At 37.4% G+C, this 27097-nt stretch overlaps 2 protein-coding genes across 2 annotated transcripts; one reads left to right on the top strand and one right to left on the bottom strand.

The window, feature by feature from the left end:
- Nucleotides 1-7883: 7883 nt before the first annotated feature.
- On the top strand, nucleotides 7884-12304 carry LOC139745002 (COA8 family protein CBG23705, mitochondrial-like). Its single transcript, XM_071655410.1, has 4 exons — nucleotides 7884-8008; nucleotides 9761-10015; nucleotides 10808-10892; nucleotides 11780-12304. Exons 1-4 carry the CDS (start codon nucleotides 7910-7912, stop codon nucleotides 11953-11955), a joined length of 615 nt encoding a protein of 204 aa, XP_071511511.1. The 5' UTR covers nucleotides 7884-7909; the 3' UTR covers nucleotides 11956-12304.
- Nucleotides 12305-16789: 4485 nt separating this feature from the next.
- On the bottom strand, nucleotides 16790-25363 carry LOC139745659 (small ribosomal subunit protein uS5m-like). The gene is made up of 9 exons (XM_071656057.1): nucleotides 25345-25363; nucleotides 23278-23454; nucleotides 22586-22711; nucleotides 21475-21702; nucleotides 20353-20478; nucleotides 19381-19485; nucleotides 18846-18908; nucleotides 17928-18064; nucleotides 16790-17066 (listed from the first exon to the last, which is right to left on the bottom strand). The coding sequence occupies exons 1-9, from the start codon at nucleotides 25361-25363 to the stop codon at nucleotides 16845-16847; spliced, it is 1203 nt and encodes a 400-aa protein (XP_071512158.1). The 3' UTR covers nucleotides 16790-16844.
- Between the last annotated feature and the right edge of the window lie 1734 nt (nucleotides 25364-27097).

Raw genomic sequence — 27097 nt, 5'->3', positions numbered from 1 at the left:
TTGCCAAAAGTAAGAATCAGAATTGATTCCAAAGTAACATAACAAAGACGATAAAGTATTTGAAGTAAAATAGTTTGTCCAAGTGAATCAAATTTTATTGATGCCAATGCCATCAAGGAACACTATTGTGACATCATCATTGAAACATGCACCAATAGAAATATTTGTGCCAGCAAAATGACAATGCCTTGTCATAGATAATTGAAGTAATGCAATGTGCTGTAAAACCAAAAATTTTTGCATGCATGGGTTTTGAATGAATTTTGCAATCTAAGATATATGAAAGTAAAATGCATGCAGGAGTTTTTGTCTACACAATGCACTGAATGCCATTACAATGCTCTACACTATACAAGTACTAGTAATAATATTTTCATGGTCAGCAATTCACAAAAGTTTCATGCCACAAACAAAGGCTGTCGGCTCCTATTCATGAATGTTTCTGGTTTTAGAGTAAGGCTTCTTGGCGACATTTGTAATATCTAAAACAACTATAATAATTATTGCTATAGATTATTTTCTTGTTGTAATCGGAATGGAAGTTACAGAACATCTGTTGTGAAATGGAAAGTATATGGATGATATATAGTTTGAGACCGGCATTGAAGAAGTAGGTAACCGTCAGAATTATGTACATATTTTTTTTTTTCTTGCAAAGAAATCAGATTGAATGGACTGCCAAAATGGAAGTTTAGCAGGAGTCATCGACTGTGGCTTGCTGACTTATTTTCTGCAATTTCACTGTGCATGTATCTTTGGGCAATGTTGAGATGCTATAGATCAGCCGTTGATCTCTGCTTCATGTGTCACATACTGTTGCATTCATTGTGGTGCCGTCTGAGATAAAAAGTGGTTCTATTTTGTAACTGAGTGTACATAGATGTATTGGCATAAGTTTGGAATATTTGAGCTAAAGGCATATATATGAAGCAAAGCCAATGCAGCATTTGGCAGAATTGAACCAGTTAATTACATTATCTGCTACTGTTTGTAGAGGAAGGTGATATTTTGTAGATCACTTAAATAGTTAACTTGGAAAATGCAAATACGAATGGATTTATTGTCTGTTTGAAAAAAGAAAAGAAAAGAAGAGAATCATGTGATAACACTATGGCATTCAAGTAATGTTGATATTGTAATCTGCTGTGCTGCTTTATTAGAAATCACTCATTCGCAATTTATTTTACCCAGAGTACCTATATGCATTCACTGATGGAAAAATATAAATTTCAAAATTGTTTTTTCCCCCACAATCAAAGTGGGTGCAGTTGTAATCAACACGTTTATTTATACAAATAATACTTCAAGAAGGCTTGTGAAATAGGCTGCTGCCATTAACTCTTTATGTGCCATGATGTAAACCCCCTGTGTGCCACATTATTCTGAGACAGCAATGTAGTCATGGTTTGGGGAAACATTCTGCTTTTCAATTCTGTGTAAGTTCACTCGATTTTCGTATACCTTTGACATGTAATGGGCAAATTTGTGACGAAAATTCCAAGCTTTGCTTTGATGTAATTTGTATGACAAATCGATGATCGTCTTTCTTTTAAATGACTAGTTCCTATATTATTGTAGAGGCATGACTTTTGCACACAAAAAAAGTGCCTGTAACTTAGAATTTACCCGCAAATCCAGTAGGGAACACCGCTTGATAGTCACTAACCACATAAAATGCACGCTACATGTGACAGGAATGGAATCGCGAGAAATGCTTTCATTGTCCGCGGCATTTGGCTAACTATCGATCGGTTTTGGCGGCTTTGTGCATCTGAGCAGAATATGCGAAGTTGGCACGCCGTCGGCTGAGTCAGATGTGCCAACGTGGCACATAAAGAGTTAAAGCAAACTGTCATCACATGTTACATTGCCATGAGCTCTGTCATTGGACACAACATTAATGAGTACTGGTATGCTTTGTGTGCTGTTTGGGGGTAAGTTGTACAGAGGATGAACTATGAAAAGAGTACATTATTTTACAAACGACATGTATGTGCAATGGAAAGAATATTAAGAGAGTAAGTTGACTGTGAGATTCAGAGGTTGCACATAGAAGGTTGTGTAAGTTACATTTCCGTGTTTCCTGATTTGCAGACAAAATATCTCTTGAGTCTCTCCTCCATGTTGAAAGTCTGTTTCGTGTTTTTCTATCATCCTACCAGTCACTGTTTTTTCTCTCCTCCCCTTGTGTTTCACTGGATTTACTAGTTTCCTGCAAGCACTTGCCATTTAATTATGTGTGTGATTATATGTTTGTAAAGATTATTTAATAGCTCTCGAACAGATTCTGTGTTTGTCAATAATGGGCTTTTTTTTTTGTTGTTGTTGTTTTTTTAAACACAATCCACTAAGCACTGGTAGAGTTTTGATTTTGAAATATGATACTACCAAAGGTCACAGAAACTCTGCCCACTACAATCAGACAGGTGCCATTTTTTGTGAAATATGATCAAACTTATTTGAGCTATGAGAACCTGTGTTTCTCGGAAGGTTTATTGTTAGTGAAACAAGTGCTAAACTGACTAATTACTTGCTTCTGTAGGATTAATTGTTCTCTCTTTATTATAACTTGTCATCAAAGCTATTCAGTGGATAAAGATGTGCAACATGTATACAGCCATTTATCTTTTGAAAAAGAAAGAAAAAAATAGGATCCTTTTTAAATGACCATCAACTTTTTATGCCCAAGTTCTTAAGTGCACAATGCAAGTTTATGCAGAATCTAATCTCCAAACAGGGTTCCAGATGTAGTGATAAGACTTAATAGTATAATAGTAATGTTATAACCCTGGTCAGTTTTTGCTCATTTTTATATTTAGTGACGGGGGATTTGAAATTGTTCTTGTTGTGCAAATCTTCAGTGTGAACTCAGTGTGCAGAAAAGAATGTATGTCTTTATTTTTTCTTGCTTTTTGGATGTAAAGGGTACATTACATTTGATGTAACCCTACACTTAATGAGGTGCTCTTACTTTGTATTTTTCTGAAGAGATTTATCTTCATGAATTCTACATGGTTACCAGTCTTGTGTCATCCTTGGAGTATCTTACCTCATTTTCTACCAATTAAGATTCGATGCTGTAAGATAAGCTGACTTGTCATTAAACTATGTACATCATTTTTTTGTAAAGTGTTCAAATTATCTAATATAAATATGTTATTTATTTGCTAAAATGTATTCAAGTCTTTTAACTGTCAATGGAGATTGTTTTGCTGAAATACACAGTAGCATCTGTCCAAGTCTGAACTTGAATATACTTTTTGGTAGGTTTCATTACAAGAACACAAGAACAATGAAATCGCTGTGCAACAGACAGTTTTATTCTTAGCAATGACAGCCAGGAGTGGTGTCTTGGTATGACCATCCAAAATGATGGTCTATTTCTCTTTATTCACTCAGTCTTAGATGTGCCAGGCTATCTTTCACTCATTGAAGTAGATATTATGTGAGAAATGTCCAATTCCAGCTTGCTGCCATTCACCGACAATTTCAGAAAATCTATCTGGAAGCGTTGATTACGAGTCAAAGATACACAACTAAACCATTTATTGCAGGTTGCTAGTGTAGTGCAGTATCTATATGATGCTTTTACTTTGTCAGCAAACACTCTGTTTATAGCCCTGTCCAGTAGTGCACACTGTAATGATATTCAAAATTTTAGCTGAATTAGATCATTATTATTTTCTCTCTTGCCTTGCACTCATAAAATTTACAAAATACAAACGATTGTGTGTACATAAATCTGCTCCATGTGCCTGTGTGTTATTTTTGTGTTATTGCCGTGTTGTGAAGAGATTGAGTCAGATACTGGTATGGAGAAGCCACAGTTTTCTGTAAATATAATGGTAATGGTAATGGTTTATTTAAAAATTCATTTGCAGCCATGGAGATGGCTGAATTGCAGAATTTTGTACAATATCATTTCATTTTGTGATAACATACATAGTCATACAATCATTCTTCAATTAAAATATAAAACTACACAATTATATATATATATATATATATATATATATATATATATATAAACACCTGATGACCAAAATATCAAAATTAATCAAATACACTTGTACATACACATTGAAAAAGCTGTGAGAAAAGTTAAACATAATTTTCATGTCACCATCATATTTCAATACACAAACTTATAGACTAAAATATTTCAAATGTACACAAATCATTATACTTCTCCAATAACTTTCAAATTTTGTTTATACATGTACTGGAAAAAAATAAGACGGCAGTGATGACATAAGAAATATTAAACACTTGCGTATAGAGGCGGAGAGAGAGAGAAACACAGAAGGGGTAGGAAGGAGATAGCAAGAGAGATAGAAAGAGACAGAAGAGAATACTTGGAATGATATGTACAGGGAGATATAGAATAAGGAATCTATTTCTTTTTCATCTTATATTTCTATTCAATTCATCATTTCAATCCATGTAATCTTTTAACATTACTTTCTTTTTAACAATATCATATATCATTAATGATCAAAATTATACAAAAACCGAAATACCTTATACATATAAAGGGGGGGGGGGGGGGGGGGGGGGGCTACCCATGCATATGCAATAAGCGTACAAACATAACAACATTCATTTATATTTCACGTTTCAATTATTCTCATAACAAAATTATTTTCTGATAATGATCTGATTACATACAACCCCGTAAGCTCAATCAATTATTATACAGAATCTCAATTCAACTCATTGTCATTATGATAAGAAAAAATATGTGTGTTATAACATTTGCACCATCGTGAAAAGAATATAAAATTGTCAATATTAAGTATGATAAATATAAAATGTCGATTTTATGAATGCAGATGTAAAATACGCACAAAATATGTCGATCAGAAAAAAGAAATATAAAAAAAAACAGGAAATATTGCAATATCATAACATTCAGGAACAGTTATTGCACAACAGGAGTATTGCGTTAGTGTGGCTTGCTAAATTTTAATTACATATTACGACCACTGCTGGACGGGGAGGGCGCCCCATGAAACCGTATCAAACAGACATGTTGCTTGGGAAACTTTCGATCTAGAGATATGAATATTGCAAATGAATCTCAATGATAACAAATAAACTCTGAATAGAGTGGTGATTACAACACGTTGCACTATTTTGCATAAAAGTAGTTTGAAGAGAGGGAGAGAGAGAGGGAGAGAGGAAGAAAGAAGCGAGAACGAGAGAGAGAGATAGGAGAGAGCGAGATAGGTATAAAAGCTCATTCACATAATGCCTCATAGATAGTGCAATCGAATAATAATAGAATGCAAATTATGTAACATGCAACCAATCTGCAACTTAATTTTTACAATATACCATACATATAATATCATATTATCAACCTGATTAAAATGAATTCAACAAATAAATGACATACCGTACTGAACTGTTGCGGAATCACTGTAGTTTTGCAGCTAAAAATTATGTTGAGTAGGATTTAGTGCACAAGACTACATACTCAATATCATCCATAGAAATTGCCATTCAGAAATTTGAATGCACAATTTTCACTCCACTTGTTTCTGTTACAGACATTTTTGAGACAGAATTTCAGGCATGTGAGTTTAACGTTTGGAATTTTCATTAAATCATAAAAAGAACACTCAATTACCTCTTTTAGAAGGTAGGGGAGTAATACAGCCCTCAACATAAAAATGTTAGAAGTTCAGGGAATAAGTATTGTTTATTTTATTAAAAATTTGGAATTCTTGCACTGTTTTCTCAACATCAATGAATCCACATTTATTATTTTTTTCAATTCCCCTCACCACTTTGTTTTTTCTTGTTATATACCATTCTTAAAACAAATCTAGAAGGCATACAATTATCTCCATAAAATGGAATTAAATGAAGGCAAAATACCTTGTGTCAATTCCAGAGTAAGAGAATACTTTCTTAATATCACTTACTGGGGATTAGGGATCTCATAGCATATTGATACCTTGTATCTCTCTCTCTTTATATATATATATATATATATATATATATATATATATATATATATATATGGGCCGTGACGCGAGAAAAGGGCCCTTAGCGGCGCTGCGCGCAAACGCTAGAAAACGACGCGGACGTTTAACAAAGCAATACGCGCAAAAAAGATCAACTAGCTAACTACGCGGAAATGCATAGACGCATCAAAAAGTGACAGGATTTGGACAAAACATGCTGTTTTGAATGTGGTAATTGGAGCATTTAGGAGTGGAATTTCAGACAGAGATTTGCATATCCAAATACGTCAGAGTTTCTTGTACAATATGGAGGTGAAAACTCATTTTCGGTATATAATGCCCTAAGGGCCCTTTTCTCGCGTCACGGCCCATATATATATATATTCAAAATATGAAAGTTCTGTGTTGGTGTGTAATAAATAGATATCAAGAGTAAAAACAGTCAAACACCTTTATCAAAGGTCTAGATAAAGGTTTTGACCGAAACATCAGTCCAATTTTTTGGCTCCTGCGATGTTTTTATATGACTGTTTTTACTCTTGATATCTCTCTCTCTCTATCTATCTATGTATGATATATATATATATATATATATATATATATATATATATGTATATATTTATCTATTGATTGATTGATTTATTTTTTGTTCATTTATTTATTCATTTATTTATTTGTTTATTTATTTATTTGTTTATCTATTTATACTCTCTAAAAAAATCGAGTGAAAATATTCACTCTTAAAGGAGTGAATACGAAAAAGAGTGAATTTAGAGTGAAACTGGAGTGAATTTTGAGTGAAAATGTTCATTTTCACTCATTTTAGAGTGACCTCAGGGATCACTCGAAGATTTGGGAGTGATCCCTGAGGTCACTCTAAAATGAGTGAAAATGAACATTTTCACTCAAATTTCACACCAAATTCACTCTAAATTCAATCTTTTTTGTATTCACTCCTTTAAGAGTGAATATTTTCACTCGATTTTTTTTTTAGAGAGTATGATATATGCACACATATAAAGATCTAATAGATCTTATAGCTTTATCTCTGTCTTTCTCCTCATCTTTTTTTCTCACTCAGTTCAACTATCAATGAAGCTCAAATAGGCTGATTAATACGTGTATGTGCTATCAGCCTTTACCATTGTAGGGGTTTTGCAGAGATGGAGCCACCTCCCTGGGTTAGGGTCATATATAGTTCTTGGGCCACTATGACATGAGTGTATGGGTTGTAGGTGCGAGTGCATTCATGCATCTTCTTCAAACAAGTCTTTCTAGGTGTTGTGACTTTTTAAAAAAATGCCTTGAAGAAGTGTTTGTATATCAAACTTTTTGAAAACCTGTTCCTGTATTGTGTACAAGTGATGGTACGTTATTACTGTTTGCTATACGTACTGAGCATAGTGTGTGATATCACCTTTGTGATGCACTCTTGCAAATTATCATTACACACACAAAAAAGAAAATGTATAGGACCTATATATTGTATGTGCACACACACAAAACAAACAAACAAACAAACATACATACATACACTTTTTAATCCCCTCTGTTTTTTTAATACATTCATCACTAATCCCGACAGTGCAGAGAAAGGCGAAAGAACATAAATTTGTGTAGTCTAGGATCCTGTTTTGTAAAAGGTGTTGAAAGGGCAGTTCTTGCTAGAACAACGACTTTCCTTACAAACAGCCAATCAGGAAGCGGTAATTTTGTGTAATTTTGGGTAAACTTGTGTAATCCCAGCGCACGAAAGAAAGACAGCATCACATGTAAAAGTGCTGAGCCTTCGACGACTGGGATAAAGGTTACGATTCGATACACAAAAAAAGAAAAACAAAATAACAACAACGGCATACCCATACGGCGGCGACGGCGATGGCTGATGGGTATGGTTTTCGACAGACGTAACTTATTGGACCTACTGCTGAACAGAGATGATAGACATGAGCATCATTCCGAGACTACTTGTGGTTGCCAGATTACACCAAGCCGGGCACTTTGTTATTTCAAGGCAATTTACCACGAAATCATCAGTAAGTTGTCTGTAAGCTGTAGCGTTGACCAAGTGTAATCCTCAGTCCCATACGTAGACATTAATGTAAGTAGTTCTCGGCGACTGTCTATGTCTTGAAGTCGCTAGTCGTACCGTTCGTTTAATAGCGTTGACTTGCAAGTTGTACCCTACCATTTCCACCACAACTGCCCAAGCACAAACTACAGGACTGTTTCTAGCTGTCTGTGTAGATCTTTCTACTGTCCACTTGCAGGAGCCGCAGATCCCCGCACACACCCATGCCATGGCCATGCATATGGCATGACCTAACCGCAGCAGCGACCCCAGTACGTTACTTGTCTATGTTACAGCGCCCCGCGCCGGGGTTAGGCATGACCTAGCCCCGGAGACCGCGCCGCAAGGCGCGGTCCTGGCGGCCACCTCACAGCTGAGCGGGAGCAAAAATCACGAATAACTCCATTGCCACATTCACGGCGACTTCACAAATAAAGCACGGCTAAATTTCTATCATGAACACAGTGACAATAAAAAATGAAATATACATTACCTTTTCGACTTGGTTTTTCTCACCCATTTATCTAGAAACTGCAAAATTTTCTACATTTTTTAGGAGTAATAAGCGGCCTGCCCTATCAGGGCAACAGTGGAGAGACTTGCTGCTATATCCATTAACTAGTACGCATTACGCATGCTGTCAAGAATGCACTGCACTGCATGCATGCATGCTGTGTGCCTGTGCAAGTGATTGTGAGTTCCAGTGAGCATCGGTAAGCTGAAGATATTCGCATTATAAGACAACATTTTTTTGCATCATAAGCAATGAAATGCATCAAACAGTCGCCGAAATTAATCATTTAGGTTTAATCGACCCATGTAAGTATTCCTAGTACTTTTTGTTGAAAAATTAAGGAAATATAGCGCCGAAACGGCACCGTTTTGTACAACTCCTCGATCTGAATGCGAAAACGGCACAGCCCCAACGTGCAGCGTTGGGGCTTGGCAGTTAGGCATGACCATGCCATGGCATGGTTCTTTAAAAACATTTGACCGAAAGATCAGCCTGTATCTTGCTGTGGACGCGACATCGCGTTGCGCGTCGGGGTAATGTTCCGCGGAGACTACGTCTGGCTTCACGGAATCCCCTACTTAAATATACACGGAGGAGAGCCGTACAAGTATTTTTAAAAAATGATTAAAACACTCCTCCACTGCTACAGACAAACAGATTTTTCTATCTAGACCTACTAAATTTACAATTTATATTCTAGTTGTGTGTCATCTAAAATAATGTAAATCAGAGTCTAAAATAGATTATGGTAGATTCGAAATACATGTAGACAGAAAAATCTGTCTGTTTGGAAGAGTCAAATAATATTTCTTTGACTTTGACAATTCTCAGGGCAGGGCACTCCATGAAGCCAGACATAGTCTCTGCAGAACATATCCCCAATGATGAATGCAGAGTGATCTTTCTGTCTAGTTATTACAATTTTTTATTATCATGCCATGAATTGGAATTGCGTTGAATTGGCTCACACAACATGCATTCATCTTGAGCTGCACACAAATCATCGATAATAAAGTTTCTTTTTATTTACAGTAACAGGAATAAATATATAGGCATCTCAGGCTTTTAAGTTACGGTACACTGATGACTTTAGCAGTAATGATGCTACATGTATTATCAAATGATAGAGTCAACTTAAAGTAGACATGAAATGATTTCTCTCTTTATACACTATACATCCCTTTGGCATCTAATTTTCCACAGAAGTGCAATTTTCCGGAGAAAGCATCCTCTCCAGAAGAAGACCCCAAAGATGACCAACCTCCCATAGCAGCCCCACCTCCATTTCCAGAGCGGGATTGGATTGGCCCTGCTGACAAGCGCTCCAACCTCCGCCGAGTGATCCTACGACAGCCGGAAAACGAGAGTAAGGCAGAGAGGGCGTACCGGGAGCAGAGGGAGGACACCAATGAGTGGAACCATCAGTTTTGGTCTCAACAAAATGAAAAGTTCATCAAAGTAAGCTCATTTGCCATCCATATCTGTGCCATTATGAGAAAAACCTTTGTGATAATATAATAATACTTATTATCATCACATGTGTCACGTTGCGATTTTGTTCTGTTGCCAAAATTGCAAAACCCGAGAGTGTTTTGGTATTGTTTTTTGCAAGTGTGTATATTTGTGCTTGGGGCATTATGTACTACCTACTGGTGATCTTCATTCATGATCTTAAGATCTTTTAATTCTATGCTGGTACACCCTTAGATCAAAGCAGCTTATTATGTTTAATTGCAAAAATTAAGTGTTAATGAATCAGTTTGGTATTTGATTTGCACTTATCTGTAGCATCTATCACCATGCTGCATTTGCGCTGCATGTCACACCATTGCATCACATCAGTTGTGCTTTACATCTGTTATCAGTCTTCTATGCAAAATGCATCAAAAGTTCTTTAAGAAAAGATGATTTATTTCAGCAGTTTACACAGTTCAATCAATATACATGTATTTTGATTCCTTTTTTTTTTAATACATGCTTCAGTAAGAGAATTTGGGATATGAAAATAGATACACTGTAGAGATGAGCACTATAAAGTACACTGTGGCATTGAAATTAAAAGTGAGTAGGTAAATGACAATGAAATGATAAATTCTTGCCGATTTCTAATCGGAGCAACTTTACAAATTTTGCACGTGTATGACCATAATATTGTGATACCTTGATTATTGAATGTGAATATATTCAAATGAAATGTTTACACTGTTTTTCCCTTCCTTGTTTTAATTGTCATATGATACCCATGCACAGGCCAAGGAAAAGTTCGTTAAAAGTCGTCTGGAGGAGAAGAAAAGGGAGGCTGAAATCCCAACTGAAAATAGTGAAGTTTTATCAGGTAAAATCACTGGCAACATTACTAAGATAGCATTAAGTTTCAAGTATATTGCAAGTGTGTACACAAAACAAAGGAAGGTGATTCAAGTATTATTACTTGTTCTAGGAAGTGTCTATCAACACTACAAGCTCTATTGTATGTTGGTAAACACTTATAGATGCTACCCCTTTTTACTCTTTACAACACAAATTGTAAGCATTTGTACCCTTTGATGTGCATGTGTGTATATCTCTTACATGTAACATTTATGTAACAGAACTGCATGGTGCTTTGCTAATCTTACAGATTCAAATATGAAAACAGAAAGAAGAGTTTTTTGTATTACATTGTGACATATTGTAGAGAAAGAGTATATGAATGAAAAACCTCAGTCAAAGTGTATCATATGCATCATTATATCACTTGCTGTAAATTCATGGATCAGCAAGTGGTTGTCAATTAGCCAAGGAAAGTAGCTCTGTGTGGGAAGTTACTGTATATTTAATTTGAGAAAACCTCATGTTACTCAGTAACCTGTGTGAGGTGACAACTTTCGGTGGAAAGGTTAGATATTAAAGTGTAGAGACAATAGTTGTCAGTTTTGATGTGCATATAAAACATAAAAAATTCACATCTATTGTGATTCTTTTTAAAATTCTGAGCAATATCACAGATTTAGCAAAACAGGATGCGGTAACATGTTTCTGTTTATTTGTGCCTGAAGCACATTCATTCATATATAAATGTGAAATTTTAGTATGGATCGAATTTTAGTTTTATAGTTTGGTGAATGTTTGTTTTACCAGAAGCAATAATCTGCCTGCCATTTATGTCACAGCTTATGAATCATGCTTCTATTTGTTTATGTGTATGGGGTTTTTTGTTTTGTTTTTTGTTTTTTATACCAGACGTGAAACAGGTTCTGAGTGCCGAGGAGATGGCAGAGTTTTACCAGGAGTTCCTGAAGGACAATCGCAAGGTGTTTCAAGATTACAACAAACAGTGGTATTACAGGAACTTTTCCCTCCTGATTCCAGCAGTCAAGGCAAACCTGCACAGACTGCTGAGAAAGAACAAAAGATGAGAAACCGGCCTGAACTCTTATCAGATCCGTTGGGAAGTGCACTCTTCTTCAGGAAAATCATTTGCCCATCAGCCATTGCTTGCAACTCAGCGATCCACACACCGCCATCGGCTGATTGGTTGCAATTGCATCTTTAAGTGTGATGTGGAGTGTGTGCTATCAAAACAATATTGTGCTGGTGACAATTGGCAGTGCCAACTTTATATATTTACTTCAGAGCATATGAAGACATGTCTCATGTCTCCCACCAACCATGAGGAATGAAGTACAAAAAGTAAATTTTGCCCTTTCCCCATAACGAACTGTGCCTTGATTTCTTTTATCAGGAAAATTTAATTATCAAGGATATGTTTCTGCCAATTGTTCTTTTTTCATGTGTATTATTTTTTACTTTTCTTGAAAAGAGAAATTGTAGTACCACACTAAGACATCACTATAAAGAACACAGATGATATGTAACTGGATTTTTCAATAGAGTGGTTTCATCAGTGCCAAAGTGAAATTTTTGTGCATGTTTCAGAAAATTAACTGAAAAAGTTGTTACCACAGTGTGTGTTTGTTGTGATGCCAAAGGAGCGTGAAACAATCAGAAGAGATATGTAACCACTGATTCAAGGTACAATGTTGGAATCATTGCTGTACACAGAAAATTTATCTGGAGGCAGCAAGAGTGTGTTTGATATGCATGTCTTTACTGTGTACTATATCAAGGTGGATAGCTCCCACTGGTAATGACAAAATCAACTGCAGTGAATGGAATGGTGATGGATATCTTTATAGTGGCATGTGTATTCTTACACTAGGATATAAAGATATGTAATCAGCAAACACAAACCAAATTGATGTATGAAAAGTTTATAATGTACATTTACTTCACTCACATCTTCGAATGTCTAGGCCTTGTCCATACCATTAGCAAATTAACCTTCTTTTTCATAAACATCTTCCGGCATTGGAATGAATTCTTCTATCTCTCTGTATCATCAGCACATCCAAACCACTCAGATGGTCCCCAGATATTATAGCTTCAGTCCACAGTTCAAACCTTTTTATGCCATAAAAATAAATGACCTCTTGCTGGACAAAGAATCTGTCACAGCAATTGTGGAAGGATTTGCAGAGTTTGGCAGATCTTGGTATTGTGTTTCCATCTGGTCAGTTCAGCATCTAGGCCATTCATTTATTAAATAAATGAAAATAATTTGCTGTAGTAATCCTTCAGTGAGTGTATTTTCTCCCTCATCATTGTACTTTGTAGGGAGCCCCCATGAGATGCATGAAACCTCGTTTCAAGCTCATCCTTAAAGGGGCATTCCAGATGATTTTCATAATTTCACATCATGTAGTACATTAATCGAAAACCCCATGTACAGATTTGTAGAATTTATTGTGGTTCTTGAGCAGAGAAATAATACTTTGAAAAACCTTAAACAAATTACACTGAACAAGGATGATGACATAGGAGGTTCACATATTTCAGAAATGTAGCAGTGTATTTCCATTACAATTCCGCTTGCTTGCGAGTTCACCTGTGTATAAGCTATGCATGCCTTATTCTTTTGTTCTGCTTCCTTGAGCCCCAACTCATGCATTCTTATGGTGACTCTGCCATGTCATCATCCTTGTTCATTGCACTTTGTTCTAAATTTTAAAAATATTCATATTCTTCATCCCAATCATCATAAATTCTGAAACTCTGTCCTCAGTATTACTAATTTATAGTTGTTCAAATGTAAAAATCTGAAAATCATCCGGAGGTCTCCTTTAACGTGGATACTGAAAGAATAGTTTATACATGGCAGGGCCCAAGACTAATGTGTTTGTCTGCTGGCCTGTTCGGGCCACTAAAATATCTAAATTTGGAATTTGGTGGCCCAAAATACAAGCAAAAGTAACAATCCATTATTAATCTAAGTTGCCCGATTGGGCTACCAAAAGATAAATTTGATGGTCCGACACCAATTTTTAGTTATCTTGGGTTACCACGAATATTGAGCCTTGTACATGTATTGATTCTGTAATGCTTGAGAATGCTTGGGTTTGATTGCCCTGCACTGTATCCTGTATTTAAATGATGTCTTTGAAATCATGATATCCATGGCTTTTGCATTTCAACATTCATAAATATAAAACAAGCTAAGTACACTGTACTTTAAATAATGCTTGAGTGATTTTCTCATTTACTATTCAAATTGTTTGAAAAATCAACGATCCAAGTTTAAAGAAAAAGGAGGGTTGAAAGTGGGGAAGGAGGCTGCCCCTGCTTCAATGAAATTAATCATGTGCTATTTTATTCTGGACAAACACTGCTCATAGAACTTGATGTGATAAGAAAATCAACCTCATTTTGCGCATTTCTTTTCCTCCTGCAGTTAGCTGCTGTGTATCACTGAATGAGTGCACTGCTATACTCTCTCTTTGGTGAAATGTGTGTGGTTTTGGTGTCGGTATACTTGGTGTAATGCAAATATGAATGCATATATCTGTACAGGACTGTACATGTGGCTACAGGTTTGTGGTATAGTGTACAGGTATGAGGGGCAGCTACACCGTCACAGAGAGTGCTATGCAGGATTTCACTTGACACACTATCAGGACAAACACACACACACACACACACACACACACGCACACACACACATACACCAGACCCACTCACGCCGTAAACAGAAACAAAATTTTACAGTACAAAAGAACGTTTTGATTTCTCACACAAGACTCAACAGTGTGAGTTGATATTACACCAATGTCATTGATTTTCGTGAACTGTGTGAAAGCACTGACTACACATTTTGCTGAACAAGTTGTTCTGCAAGAACTGATACATATTGAAGTTAGGTACACATGTAAAATGGCAGTGACTTTTCAGTTTTGTCTTTGCAGCACTAGTAACTCATTCAGTCCCACTTGCTTTCATTTATGTTGTATGTTGAATGGTACTTTGTAAGTCTTGCTGGGAAATTGTTAGGTTCTAACTTCCTCTGATAATATGAAAGTTCTCTTACACATTAATTTCCTTGCTTGCAATTGACACACTTTGCAAAATGAAAAGTTGCACAATGGTCACATCACACACTGTCACACTCTATGACAAAGTGGCCATTTCTTGTTCAAGACTGCACTACATTCAGATGTTCATATGCATGAAAACATGTGTGACAGCATGTTTTTATATGCAGGCAGAATACATTTGAAGTTTGTTTTTGCTCTTGTAAAAAAAAATGGGTGTACAAGTTCAGGTTTGTGTAAGTTGTGTATTAAAGTTGAATTATTTGTCTATATTGTGGGTTTGAGCGTGTGAATATCATTCATACCATCATTGCAACTCCATTATCCTTCCCGTTTCTTGAAAACATGGTCAGTCATGTAGACAGGCTACTTAGCTCTTTGGCGATACATCATGTCTTCATGACTTTCGTTGTTTTATTCACAATCAATTAATATGGCCAAAAAAGGGTGAGAGAATCGACACACCTGCATTACTGATAAAGAAATAATTGGTGGTAGACATTACAAGATAGATCCAATTTGAGACAGAGCAGTGATCAATCCACACAACTCATTTTTTATGGGACAGTAGACTAAGTATGAACCAAGGACTGGAAACCAGCAAAGATCAAAACACGTCTCCACGCTTACTGGAAAAACTACAATCTAGAATCAAACAAATGAGTGTTTTAAGAAAGTGGCATTTGTCCCCTTTCAACTTGGACCTTCCAAACTTGAATCCTGCCATCAAAATGTGGTTAGAACACCTGAACGATATTGAATAGCTGCAGCTGACTCATACAAAAGAAAAAGAAACTGGCAAAGATCATAACGGGTCTCCATACTTTAAGAAAAAATAAATAAACTTAAGACAATGGTCTACCTTTGAAAGCATGATAACATATAAATCGATGTGTCTGTGCAAAATAATACACATTCAAGATGTTCCAAGTAGGGCAATGTACATGTACAGCACATGCAATGGCCACTTTAGACTTCTAGGAAATCACGTAATACAAATACATGTACCTTTCATTCTGGTATTTTTAATATTCATTGGTGTTTCAGGTTTGTCTTGCCTTAAATTGATATCTGTGAGCATGTAACAAAACCCTTTTGCTATTCTTTAGTCTAAGGACATTAGCCTGTCTTTAACAGTCTATAACTTTCACCAGGGCTGCACACTAACCCATTTCTTCTACTGGTCTGACCTGTCCCTGTCAGACCAAGAGGCCAGTTTTTCCATTTTTTTACTGGTTCATTCCTGAAAAAGTTACTGGTCCGACAGTGATTTTTTACTGGTCTGGACCGTCCAACCAGATCTAGTGTGCAGCGTTGCTTCTACTGTTTTCTTTACCAATCTGAGCACACACTCTTTAGCACAATTTCCATTTCTTTTGCATTGTGTTATTGCAATGTATATTGGAATAAAGTAAATATTTTCTCATAGTTTACAATAATTTCTAATCTACCCTATCCTCACTTTACCTCATTTGACCAATAAGGTTTCCACAGAGTAGTCAATATTTAGGTTTGACTTGTTTTGTTTTTTGTTTTGTTTAATAGCCTTGTTCATTAGACATTAATTTTGAGTTATTGTACATTGACATACAAGATAGAAACCAAAAGTCATCATTACAGAAATCTTGTAAATTTGGCAGGCAAGCATGATATAGTGCCTTGTGTTAAACTCCACTTGAAACCTTGCTATGCACATACAGACAGACAGACAGAATAGACAGGTAACTTGATGAGAAGTCTAGACTGCTGAATCCTGGATCCTGTGCCAGCTACATTACAGTTGTTGCTCTGCTCTAGTCCACAAAGCTATCACATTGCAATCTTTCACAACACAGGAGGTCAGTTTTATATGGTCTCAATATGACCCGATAGTTGTCCCTTTAGAATATCATGGTTCCCTCGCGCTCAAAGTGGCTCTTCCTCTTGCGAGGCTTCTCTTCCTTCCACTCCAGAGGGAGCTCTTTATCCCATGACTCCTCCTCCACGTCGTCTCGAGGTTCTCTGGACCGGGGCGATGCCACCAGTATGGGGAGCGGTCCACATTCGGCACGCATCTCTATCACGTGTAGCCCTTTTCTGTCTGCTATTTGTTGGTGTGTTTCCTGTAGCAGCCAAATATTCAAAATGGAATCTTGATCTGAATACAATATGAAAAATCTTCAATAATTGCTAGGAATATGTACATGGTGCAATGAGGAATAGGCATTGTTGACATTACTTGGCAGTATATTTCAATTCGTCTACTTTTTTTTCTTTTCCATACTAGTTCAACCACCATGCTAGATGAATACCAGTTGTCCATCTACTTGCCCATTTAGACATCTCTCTGTTCAGATTCAAACCCACTTCATGCTATTCCATTAATTTCCAAACATGATACAAGACAGTGCACTTCATTGATAAACATATCTGAGTAAAATTAAGTGAAGGTGAAGGGTTAAAAGGTTGAAGTCAATGTCTTCAAGTTTCAGTTTTCAACACTACAGGTACACTATACTACCAAAAAAAAAAAAAAAAATCAAGTTCTGTACATGAGAGTGAATACACCAATTGTGCAAACCTTGTCAATCTTGGGCAAAATATTTCTCCCTCTTGAATTGCTAGACATGCCTCACTGACAGGCTGCTACGAAACTTACTTTTCAAAAGCCACTGGCCCGGGCAGCTAAAATTCAGTCGGGCAAGTAGAATGAATGGCCTGTCTGAAGTATAGGGCAGTTGTTAAATACAAGACACCTCAATAGCACAAATCATGCTGTAAGGGTTTGGGGGGGGGGGGGGGGCATTTTCCCATGTCAACTAAACTCTTGCTGGAACACGCATGTATCTCCAAGAGTGCAGTACATGCAATAACTAGAACACATCAAAGTCTACAATACCTGTTGTTTGTTCAGGTTATTAGAGATATGTGCTGTCGACTGCACTGAATTTCATAAGTGACACATCGAGGGAACACATGTGTACCTGATCCACAAATCCATTGATGGCTGCTCTGGTCAGGTTGATCGGATTCATGGAGCCGTACACCCTGGCGTAGAGGTCCTTAATCCCACCCAATCGGCAGATCTCCTTGATGACGCGGTGACATCTCAGACCATAGCCTGTACAGTGAGTATGACATTGACAGTGTGTTCTAGTCATAGGGCACTCCCGTTATTACGAACAAAGTTATATCGAAATGCTTGCTCCAACGAAGTAAAGATTCTTAGATTATTAGATTTTTCATTTCTGTGGAAGAATAACTATCTCTGACTATCATAATCACATCTTTCACAAAGTGCATTCAAGCCACATATTGCACCAGACTCTTATATTGTGGAACTTTTATACACATCATGCTTCCTAAACACACACTCATTCAACACTGAGCTGTTTTTCTCTTGCAAAAGGAAACTGATTCACAATGCCCGAGACTCCCATACTCTTATACCTGTGAAGAAGCAGAATGCCTGATGAACTTGGGTAAAAACTACCATGAGCCAATGCACAAAAAATGGCTGAAAATAATGGACGGACCAGTCACAATCTTCATACACTAACAAAAAGAACTACTTCATTGATTCTTCTAAGTACTGTAAAACGAGGAATGTTCGCGTGCATTCTAATTTCGCAAATTTCGCGAGAGCCAAGATTCGCGAAATTAAAATGCATGTGAAAGTTCTTGTCTACTCTATATGCATTGAATGTTAGAGGCAACTCGTGAAAATTTCTTGCCGCGAAAAAGGCTGTCGGCTCCAATTCGCAAAAATTTCATGCCACGAAAATATCATGTTCCACAGTAATTTGGTATTTAGAAAAGAAAAAAAATGAAAAATGTTACTAAGCTACGTGTACTGCTAAAGCATAAATGTGAGTACAATTTCTCAGCATATGTCACCTCACCTTTGTTTTGCTTGCGCATGCGTATTCTTGTCACTTGAAACTTGGTTTCAATGTCATGGTATACTGCAAAAATCAAAGACAAGAAAGAGAGAAAACCATCATTTTATGAAGCACACTGAAGCAACAAAAGTTCTTTTTTCTTTCTTTTTTTTAAAGTTTACATGTGTAAAACAGTCTTTAAAGTTAAAAGTGACAACAATCTGCTCTCATTCTCTACTGAAGCATTATGTATCAAGACTGAATCATTCAAAAGTGAAATTGACATCCACCACATACAGCAGTGAGCCAATACTAGCATATCATTGGACAAACACCATTTGCCATTAGAGTTGACATCTGAAGTTTTCAAAGTTTTTCACCAGGTATATCGCAACACGATATTAACGACAGTAGACGGAAGCCAAAAGTCTCTTCATTTCTTACAGACATATTTGCATAATAACCCTCTTATAATCTGCAACTGATCATCAAAACTAAATGTAGAATACAACAGAACAGTATGCAGAATACAGTTGGGTATCAAAGTTGATCTTACTTGTGTGGCCGTCATATCGTTCAATGTAGTGCAGATTGGTGGCTGCCTTGTTCTTTGCTTTCCTCAGAGCCGATATGACATCAGGTGCTTTGCCCATGGCGTAACCTGATAAAATTGGAGGATAATCAAAGACAGTGCAAACTAGGTCAGGATTGGAACTGTTCACACAATGAGGTTATACTCTTTACTTTTTCTTTTTCTTTTTTTTTTTTTTTGGGGGGGGGGGGTAAAATCTCTTTAAAGGTACTGTTTACTATTGGGAGCAGTATCTAAAAAAATGTTTGAGTTTCACATTTGATGCATACATAAGCAGTAGGTCAGTTGTATCACAAAACATCCTACCATAGAAAAATTTTGCAATAAACCTAAAGTATAAGGAAATATCACTATTTTTCTCAATAAACCATAACTATAGATGGTTTATTCTAGAAACAATCTTATTATAACTATTGTTAACATTTTGTAGATTTAACAATACTTAACATTGATTATACTGATTAAAATTTTTGTATTGGTTGTTTACATCCTTAAATCACATTTTAGAACTATTTTGAAGCACTAAAGCTTGGTTTTTGTTTTATCTGCAAATGGTTAATAATGCCTTTAAAATTATTGTCTGAGAAGAAATCTACAAAGGATTATGTAACTCACAACTTAATGATGACCCATGAAAGTGTTAGATTGGTAGGCTTATACATAGTAGCAGTATTAGCAAACAGTACATGCTGGTCGCAAAATGAAATTTTAAACAAAGCAGATTAAGGGATGGGATCTCTTCACACATGGCATCTAAGGAGAGTACAAATAAATTTCATCCTGATAGTAGGAATGTCAAATATTCCACAACAGTCTGTCTGGAGAGGTGCCACAGGGGTAGGTAGGATACAGCAAAAGTTTACAGACGGTGCTTGGACAACAGGTTTTTCAATAGGCAATGAGCCTTTAGCATGACAGAAGCAAACATGTGCTCACCCAGAGCCCCATTTCCGTTGCCGACGACGACAAGAGCTGACATGGACCGTTTCCTTCCCACAGACCCTGTCATGTTGAAGACCCGTCGGACTGTGATGACACGGGAATCAAACCCTTCAAAGTTTTCTGGTCAGAGAAAGATACAGCAAAGGGTGTTTAGGCTCATGATGCATGTGGTACTGTCACAACTTTTTTTTTTTCTTTTCCTCAAGCAAATGTGATTGATTTATTCATTATGTTAAAATATGAAATCATCTCCATGCATCAGTAAAAGACATAAAAAGCTGACAGAAGTCACAATGATTTATGCAGAAAATTCCACACCTCAAGTAGAGACAATTACATGACTCCTAATCTTATGTAGGAAAATAATCCAAGACACATATTTCACATGCGAATATTAATTTTCAAGCACCTCATATTAAAGAAAGGGAATGACGGTCTGATTATCATGCTTTGACAAGGTAATAACCCTCCTCTGGATGATATGATAGAAGTCTCTGACTCCACTGAGCTCATCATGGTTTAAAATCAACACTAAGATGTATAGTAATGTCACACTATTCAATTTCATCACCTTTATCTCCAGGAGTGCCTGCTTTGTTTGAAAGAATACAGAAAAAACCAACCATGAAAAAAAAAAATGAAATGGAAATGCAAACAGATTTCTACCAATCAAACCAAATGGGGTTTGATTGTAAGTTTGACGTTTTTCCATCTGACATCAAATGGAAGAAGCAAACAGAGGGCAAGAACATTCAAATCATAATGATAAAGCATTTCCAAATTGCAACTAAAAGACACAAAACAAATACTGTACGAGCTGAAATCTTTGTGTACAGATACTTTCGTGAATTGATACTTGGAGGACATTTTCGCGTGTTGTTAATTTCACGGTTGCGAGGGTCTAACTGAACTTGGTTATTTGCGCATTGTTATTTTAGCCTGTTGTTATTTTTGCAGTTCAAAGGCGATTTGCAAAATTCACAAAAATAAAACCACGGCGAAAATTTCAGCTTGTACAGTACTTTTGATATGTTCAACACACATTTATCTTGGATTCTTTGACAGTCTGATATCATAATTTGATTTTCAATCATTGCACTGCATGATTTAACTCACCTCCAGGAATCGGGTCTGGAGGACCAAGAGAGCGTCCACCCCAGCTCTTGGAGGTCCATCCCCTCTCCTCGGGGGGTACCCTGCGCTTCCTCTTCTTGTCCCACTGCTCTCTAATCAGCCTCAGCCGCTCCTCTCGCTCCGGGTCAGGCTGCTTCCGCTGGATGGTCAATACCTCCTTGCCCTGGGTGACCGGTGCATTCAGACCAGGCCATGCTATCCTTGCTTTGCCTGGTATAACACAAAATGCCATCAGCATTGCAAAAAGGAAAATTTGATTTTCTCAAACCCAACAAGTGCTTGGGTACTCTTGCTGCAAAATTTTTCAGCTTGTCCTCATTAAATTAGCACCTCTGAATTTTATCATGTCTCGGATATCAGAGAAAGATTAGATGGAACTAGTTTAATCAACTGAGTGTGCATGAAATCAGAAACAAAATCACAAAGATTTGCCAATTTGAGACAAAATGATCATTAACTCCGATATTTAAAATGTGTTGCCAATTAGCCAATCAGTTACACAGCCTAGAGATCTGGATGCTTTTGATAATTCTACAACTGAAAGAGACAATGGTACACTATCAAACTAGAGTTCAAATGGAAGAGAACTTTTTTATTCTATCTTCATATGAAATACTCTCAATGAACAGATAAAATTATGATAAAAAGAAACAGGACCAGATCACAGAAATATGATTACCGACACTTGATGCATTAAAGAAAAGCTCCACATTAAATTCATGCCACATATCAGAAAAAAAGACGGTCTGGAAAACAGTTTACATACGATATACTGCATAAGCCTGAGACCCCATGATCTTCATGTTGAAAAGTACTGCAGGGCCCAAGTCTCTCCCCTCCCCCGGAGCTGGGGGGGGGGGGGGGGGGGGGGGGGGGGAGATATACAAATCTCGAAGTTTTAAAGATTGAAATCTTGTTGGGGCAGACCCTCTGCCATGATGATTCATGGTCATCATAAACAGACTGCCAGAACAATAACCAGTCATTATTTCCTGAAATGAGCTCACATACAGTTATCTGTCCCTTTATCAAATGATCAGACCCATCACTGTTCTACTTCTTTGATATCAATGTGTAATCATCATGTACACACCTTCACCGATGATTTGTCCCCTGTTTAGATCCTTTTTCAGTCTCTTTGCTGGTCTCTTGCCCCTGGCCTTGCGAGCAGCCTTCCCTGTTGTTGCCACCATTCCTTTCCATAGCTGATCAGCAGTCACTGCAAATAAAGTATGAAGAGATTTCACCTTTCTAGCAATATTCAGGACTGTTCCACGGCTGTGACGAGACAGTGAAGACATAGAATCTCTCCTGTATCAAGTCAATCTAGCACAAAATTATCAAACACAACTTCAAAACCTACATTCTTCTTTCTTGATTATCTTTCATATTGGTGAATCATAGAACTTTAAAAATATATTTTCACATCGATTTGGTATGTTTCAACTTTTCATTTACTTGGCAAATTGATCAGCAAGACATCTCTACTCCACACCCACCCCCCTGCCAAAAGTACATTCTACCTACACTCTAGTTAAACAGAACAAAAAACACACTATTCCAATTCATCTCTACGTGTATTTCCAGGTTCTACTGTACATTTGACTGTTAGGGTGACAGAGAGAGCAAATGACATTAATGAAGAGGTACAATATATGGATCTAATTTTATAAAAGAAGTTGAATTCACTAAAACTCATGATTTCATGATACATTTTCACCCTCACCTGAAGCACACTTTCCTCAAAACCACACAAGAAAACAGACATTGTGACTTTGTACTCACATGTGTTATACCAACTAGTGTACCTCTTCAGTATCTGGTAGCTTTGGGAAGACTGAAGGAGGCATGGAATTGGCCTAGATAGGTCTAGGTTTGGGCTGGTTTGCTTGCATTCTTTGGATGTTAACACAGACAGCTGTCTTCCATAACAAGTTGAGCTTCCACCGCCTATGACTAATCCTGCAAAGCATGAAGAAAAGTAAATATCAATGAGTTTGGAGAAATAAAAAGACAACACCTTGGCGGAAAGAGAATCAGTATAGATGGCAGGTGAAGCACTGTAAGAATTTAAACACTGACAAAGACAAACATACAAATTATTCTTTATTATTTAGTACTGAATTAAGGTATCATTCTATCAATCCAATCCCTGTTTATTCTAAGAATTAAATAAGCAGTTGTGCATACAATTATTGGCACCAGCACCAAGGGTCCAAGGTTTGACCTCCTATGCCAAGGTTCAACCATGCGCACGCAAATTTTAGACAGTGTCGTGGTCGAATCATGGGCGGCTTGCGTTACATGAGCAAAATTTAAGAAACATTCTTGGATAAATTCCATTTGAAAAGGAGATTGTTCCATTGATTTTGTGGAATAACTAAAGAAAAGCCGTCATTATTAAATAATAGGGAGCTTTAGATTTTAGACGTGGGGACGTTCAAAAGAAAAAAACCATGATCTGAGCGTGCGCAGAAGCATGCGTCAAGTCGATCTATTTTTAGCTTGCGTCACCTGAGATTTTCACTACGTGTACCGGGCTATTTTTACGTCCGCACAGTTTGCAACGTAGAGAGCTACTTCATGTACGGGTACCGATCATATGGGGGCGCAATTTTATTTTTTATACGTTGCGTCCCAGCGTAATCTAAAGCTACTTTTCAACGCGACGTAGGGGAGAGGAGAACGTCCAGCCCACCCGTCGTTTCAAACGTCCGCGCGTCAAAATCTAAAGCTCCCTATTGAAACTGCCCACAAACAGGGATCCAGACTCCTGACTCCTTCTACTACTATTCCAACATGCTATTTGGGATATAATTCAACTCATGATTTTTTTTTTTAATCATGGTCACAGTAGCTAGACCTGTATGATTAAATATGACACTTTATTTATATATTCAAATTTTATTAGAGTTGGAATAATTTAATTTCATGTTGTGATTTGTTGTCATATATATTCACCGAAGATATTGATTTTCTTCACACCCAAGAATTACAATAAAAGAGAATAAAAACATCTGATGATCAACATGTGTAATTTTTTGGGCTACTTATACTGTAGTATAATACAATCTATTTATTGTTGAAGTGCATGCGGCAGCATTCCCCCTGCGCCCTGCTGCCCTAGCGTTACACATGAGCTATACTAGACAGTACTGTTGTGTTATATGAGCGCACTACATTTATCACAAGTGTACGCATATTCCATGTATTCTATATTTGAGTGATACGGTCAGAGCAGCAGTCATTACATGACGCTAGTTTGTGATAGTGGATTAAAGTTGTTCATTTTATCGTTAAACAACTGAGTCCTCTGTTCATCATTGAATCCGGTCCACTATTACAACATGGTGGCAGCGGTGCCGACACGGATTTATGCCAAATCAGCACGGAACTAAAGTTTTCTTAGGGAAATTCATCATGAGTGACTTGTGCTGAAACCGCCCGAGAGGACACTGCGCACAACACGTCTACGTCTAGTGCTGATACGTGCATGGACTAGCTTAACGACTCGTCTTGTGAGTAACACTGTGCGTGAATAAACCGATTATTTTATCATCCATGCTGCTCATCAACAAATAACGATACGAATACATATCATCGGATTGATGAACGCTTTGCAGAGCATTCTATATTCGTTTCTACATCGTAAGATATAGCTGTGTAGCTCGTACAAAATGTTGTCAGAACATTTTCGTCGCACGAATCACTGACATTCGCCACATTGGACAGTTGCAGTTCTGTAGTAAACAAGCATTATCGACGCGCACTGTATCCAAGTACGCGCAATACCCGAGCGTTTCAACCAGGAACTTCCATTGTTGACGTAACAATAGACCAAGTTCGCATTACCTGAGCGCACCGTATCCATTGACATCCATTGTTGACATAACAATAGAAGACGCAGATAGACGCGTATTATCCTGGACTGGCCAGAAATGTGTTTATCTTATCGGCATAGCAACGTGTATTGCGACATCATTGCTTCTACCGAGACCATCACTCAGCGGAAGGATATTTCTGACAGAGCATACGCAGTTTTCCGTTAATCGCAGTTCATCTACCCTGCAAGCTACAACGTAGCGAGGACGGACAATCAAGACACGGCACGATCCAGACTGATATCAACATTGAATCCATGCAACCAGATAAAAGAAATGAGAATGAGTACAATTCATTAAACTATCTCAGACATTTGAACACTTGCGTGTGGACAATTACATACATTCGTTATTTGTGTACATGAATGTTTTGACATATTCATATGCATCTGTGTATTACTGTGGTAATCTTGACATCTAGACATGTTTCGATGTATTTTGGAGAGTGTACACTATTGATACATGTATATCAGTAGTGATTTTGTGTCACATATTTCTGTGTTTGCAAACTATTATTGATTTGTTTACTTTGTAAACTATATCTATAACCATTCAGCCGTAAGTTTGCACAGTGTGACGTTGATATCAAGCATTGTATCATTTGTATCTCCAACTCAATCTAAATCAAAACGCACGATGGCAAAGTATCCAGAAATGAATTGGAATAGTGCTGATGTGCCGGAAGAATTCAAGTTATTCAAACAACGCATGGAGTTATGCTTCCAAGACAACGATGTCCAAGACCCAAAGAAGCAAGCAATCAAAATCAAAATTGCAGTAGGAAATGAAGGTTTGCGTAGAATTAACGCATCCGGTCTATCCAATGAGGATCAAGAAAAACCTGCAATGTTGTGGTCTACTCTTGAAGGTCAATTGAAAGTCAAGCTAAATTTTTGCATCCACAGACTGGAGCTGATGCGATATCGTCAACACGCAAATGAAACTATCGACGAATTTTTAAATAGATGCCGGAGTAAAGCCAAAGAATGTGACTTTACCGAAAATGAGCTCTCAGAACGCGTGACAGAGCTAGTCATTGCGTCTACACCTATCGAGGCGTTCCAGAAAGATCTTCTAGACCAACCCAAAGGCTACAAGATAGCAAACCTCCTTGATGAAGGCAGGAAATACGAAGCCATAGCCGTAGGCAAACAGTGTCTTCGTTCGATCGACTCCTCCGCAAGCAACGTAGATGCTCTATCACATAACCAAGATAGACGCAAGAAGTGTGGTAACTGTAATTTGAATCATCCACCACGAAAGTGTCCAGCCTACAGAGACATTTGCAAAGCATGTGGTTCCAAAGGACACTGGGCTAAATGCTGCAGAAAGACAAAACACGGAAAAGTGCTTCGAGGACGAAGTCCAAGCAGACGACGCCAAGGTGGTAACCGCAGTTTTTCACCACGAAGACAGAAGACACCCACCAGGCAGCCAACCAAACAAAAGGTAGCCGAGTTCTCCAAAGAGCCAGAAGGAGAAACCCAGGAAGATTTTGAGGAATTTAACACTATCGTACTGGGAAACGACCTAGACGCATCTATCGATTCTGTGCATCAGAAAGAAGCATTCGTGAAGATTGGAATTATCTGTCCCAGCAAACGTGGACAACACATCTTACATGCAAAGGTCGACACCGGAGCGAGTGGAAATACACTCCCTCTACGGACAATCAAGGCCATGTATGGAAGCAGGTGGCAAGCAGTTGTACACCCGACTTCAGC

This window comes from Diadema antillarum, unplaced genomic scaffold (assembly GCF_040938485.1).
Source record: "Diadema antillarum isolate AM-2024a unplaced genomic scaffold, OU_Dant_1.0 scf00000036, whole genome shotgun sequence".
Classification (NCBI taxonomy): domain Eukaryota; kingdom Metazoa; phylum Echinodermata; class Echinoidea; order Diadematoida; family Diadematidae; genus Diadema; species Diadema antillarum.
Note: the sequence above shows the minus strand (reverse complement) of the source record. Positions and strands in the feature narration are given on the sequence as shown.

Bases quoted from the DNA above. Each gene is read 5' to 3' on its own strand.
- LOC139745002 (XM_071655410.1), top strand. From the start codon at position 7,910: ATGATAGACATGAGCATCATTCCGAGACTACTTGTGGTTGCCAGATTA. The intron at 8,009-9,760 runs GTAAGTTGTCTG...AATTTTCCACAG, and splicing joins AATTTACCACGAAATCATCA to AAGTGCAATTTTCCGGAGAA. The intron at 10,893-11,779 runs GTAAAATCACTG...TTTTTATACCAG, and splicing joins AAATAGTGAAGTTTTATCAG to ACGTGAAACAGGTTCTGAGT.
- LOC139745659 (XM_071656057.1), bottom strand. The intron at 20,479-21,474 runs GTGAGTTAAATC...TTCTCTGACCAG, and splicing joins TCCAGACCCGATTCCTGGAG to AAAACTTTGAAGGGTTTGAT. The intron at 17,067-17,927 runs GTACACATGTGT...TGGCTGCTACAG, and splicing joins TCAATGGATTTGTGGATCAG to GAAACACACCAACAAATAGC.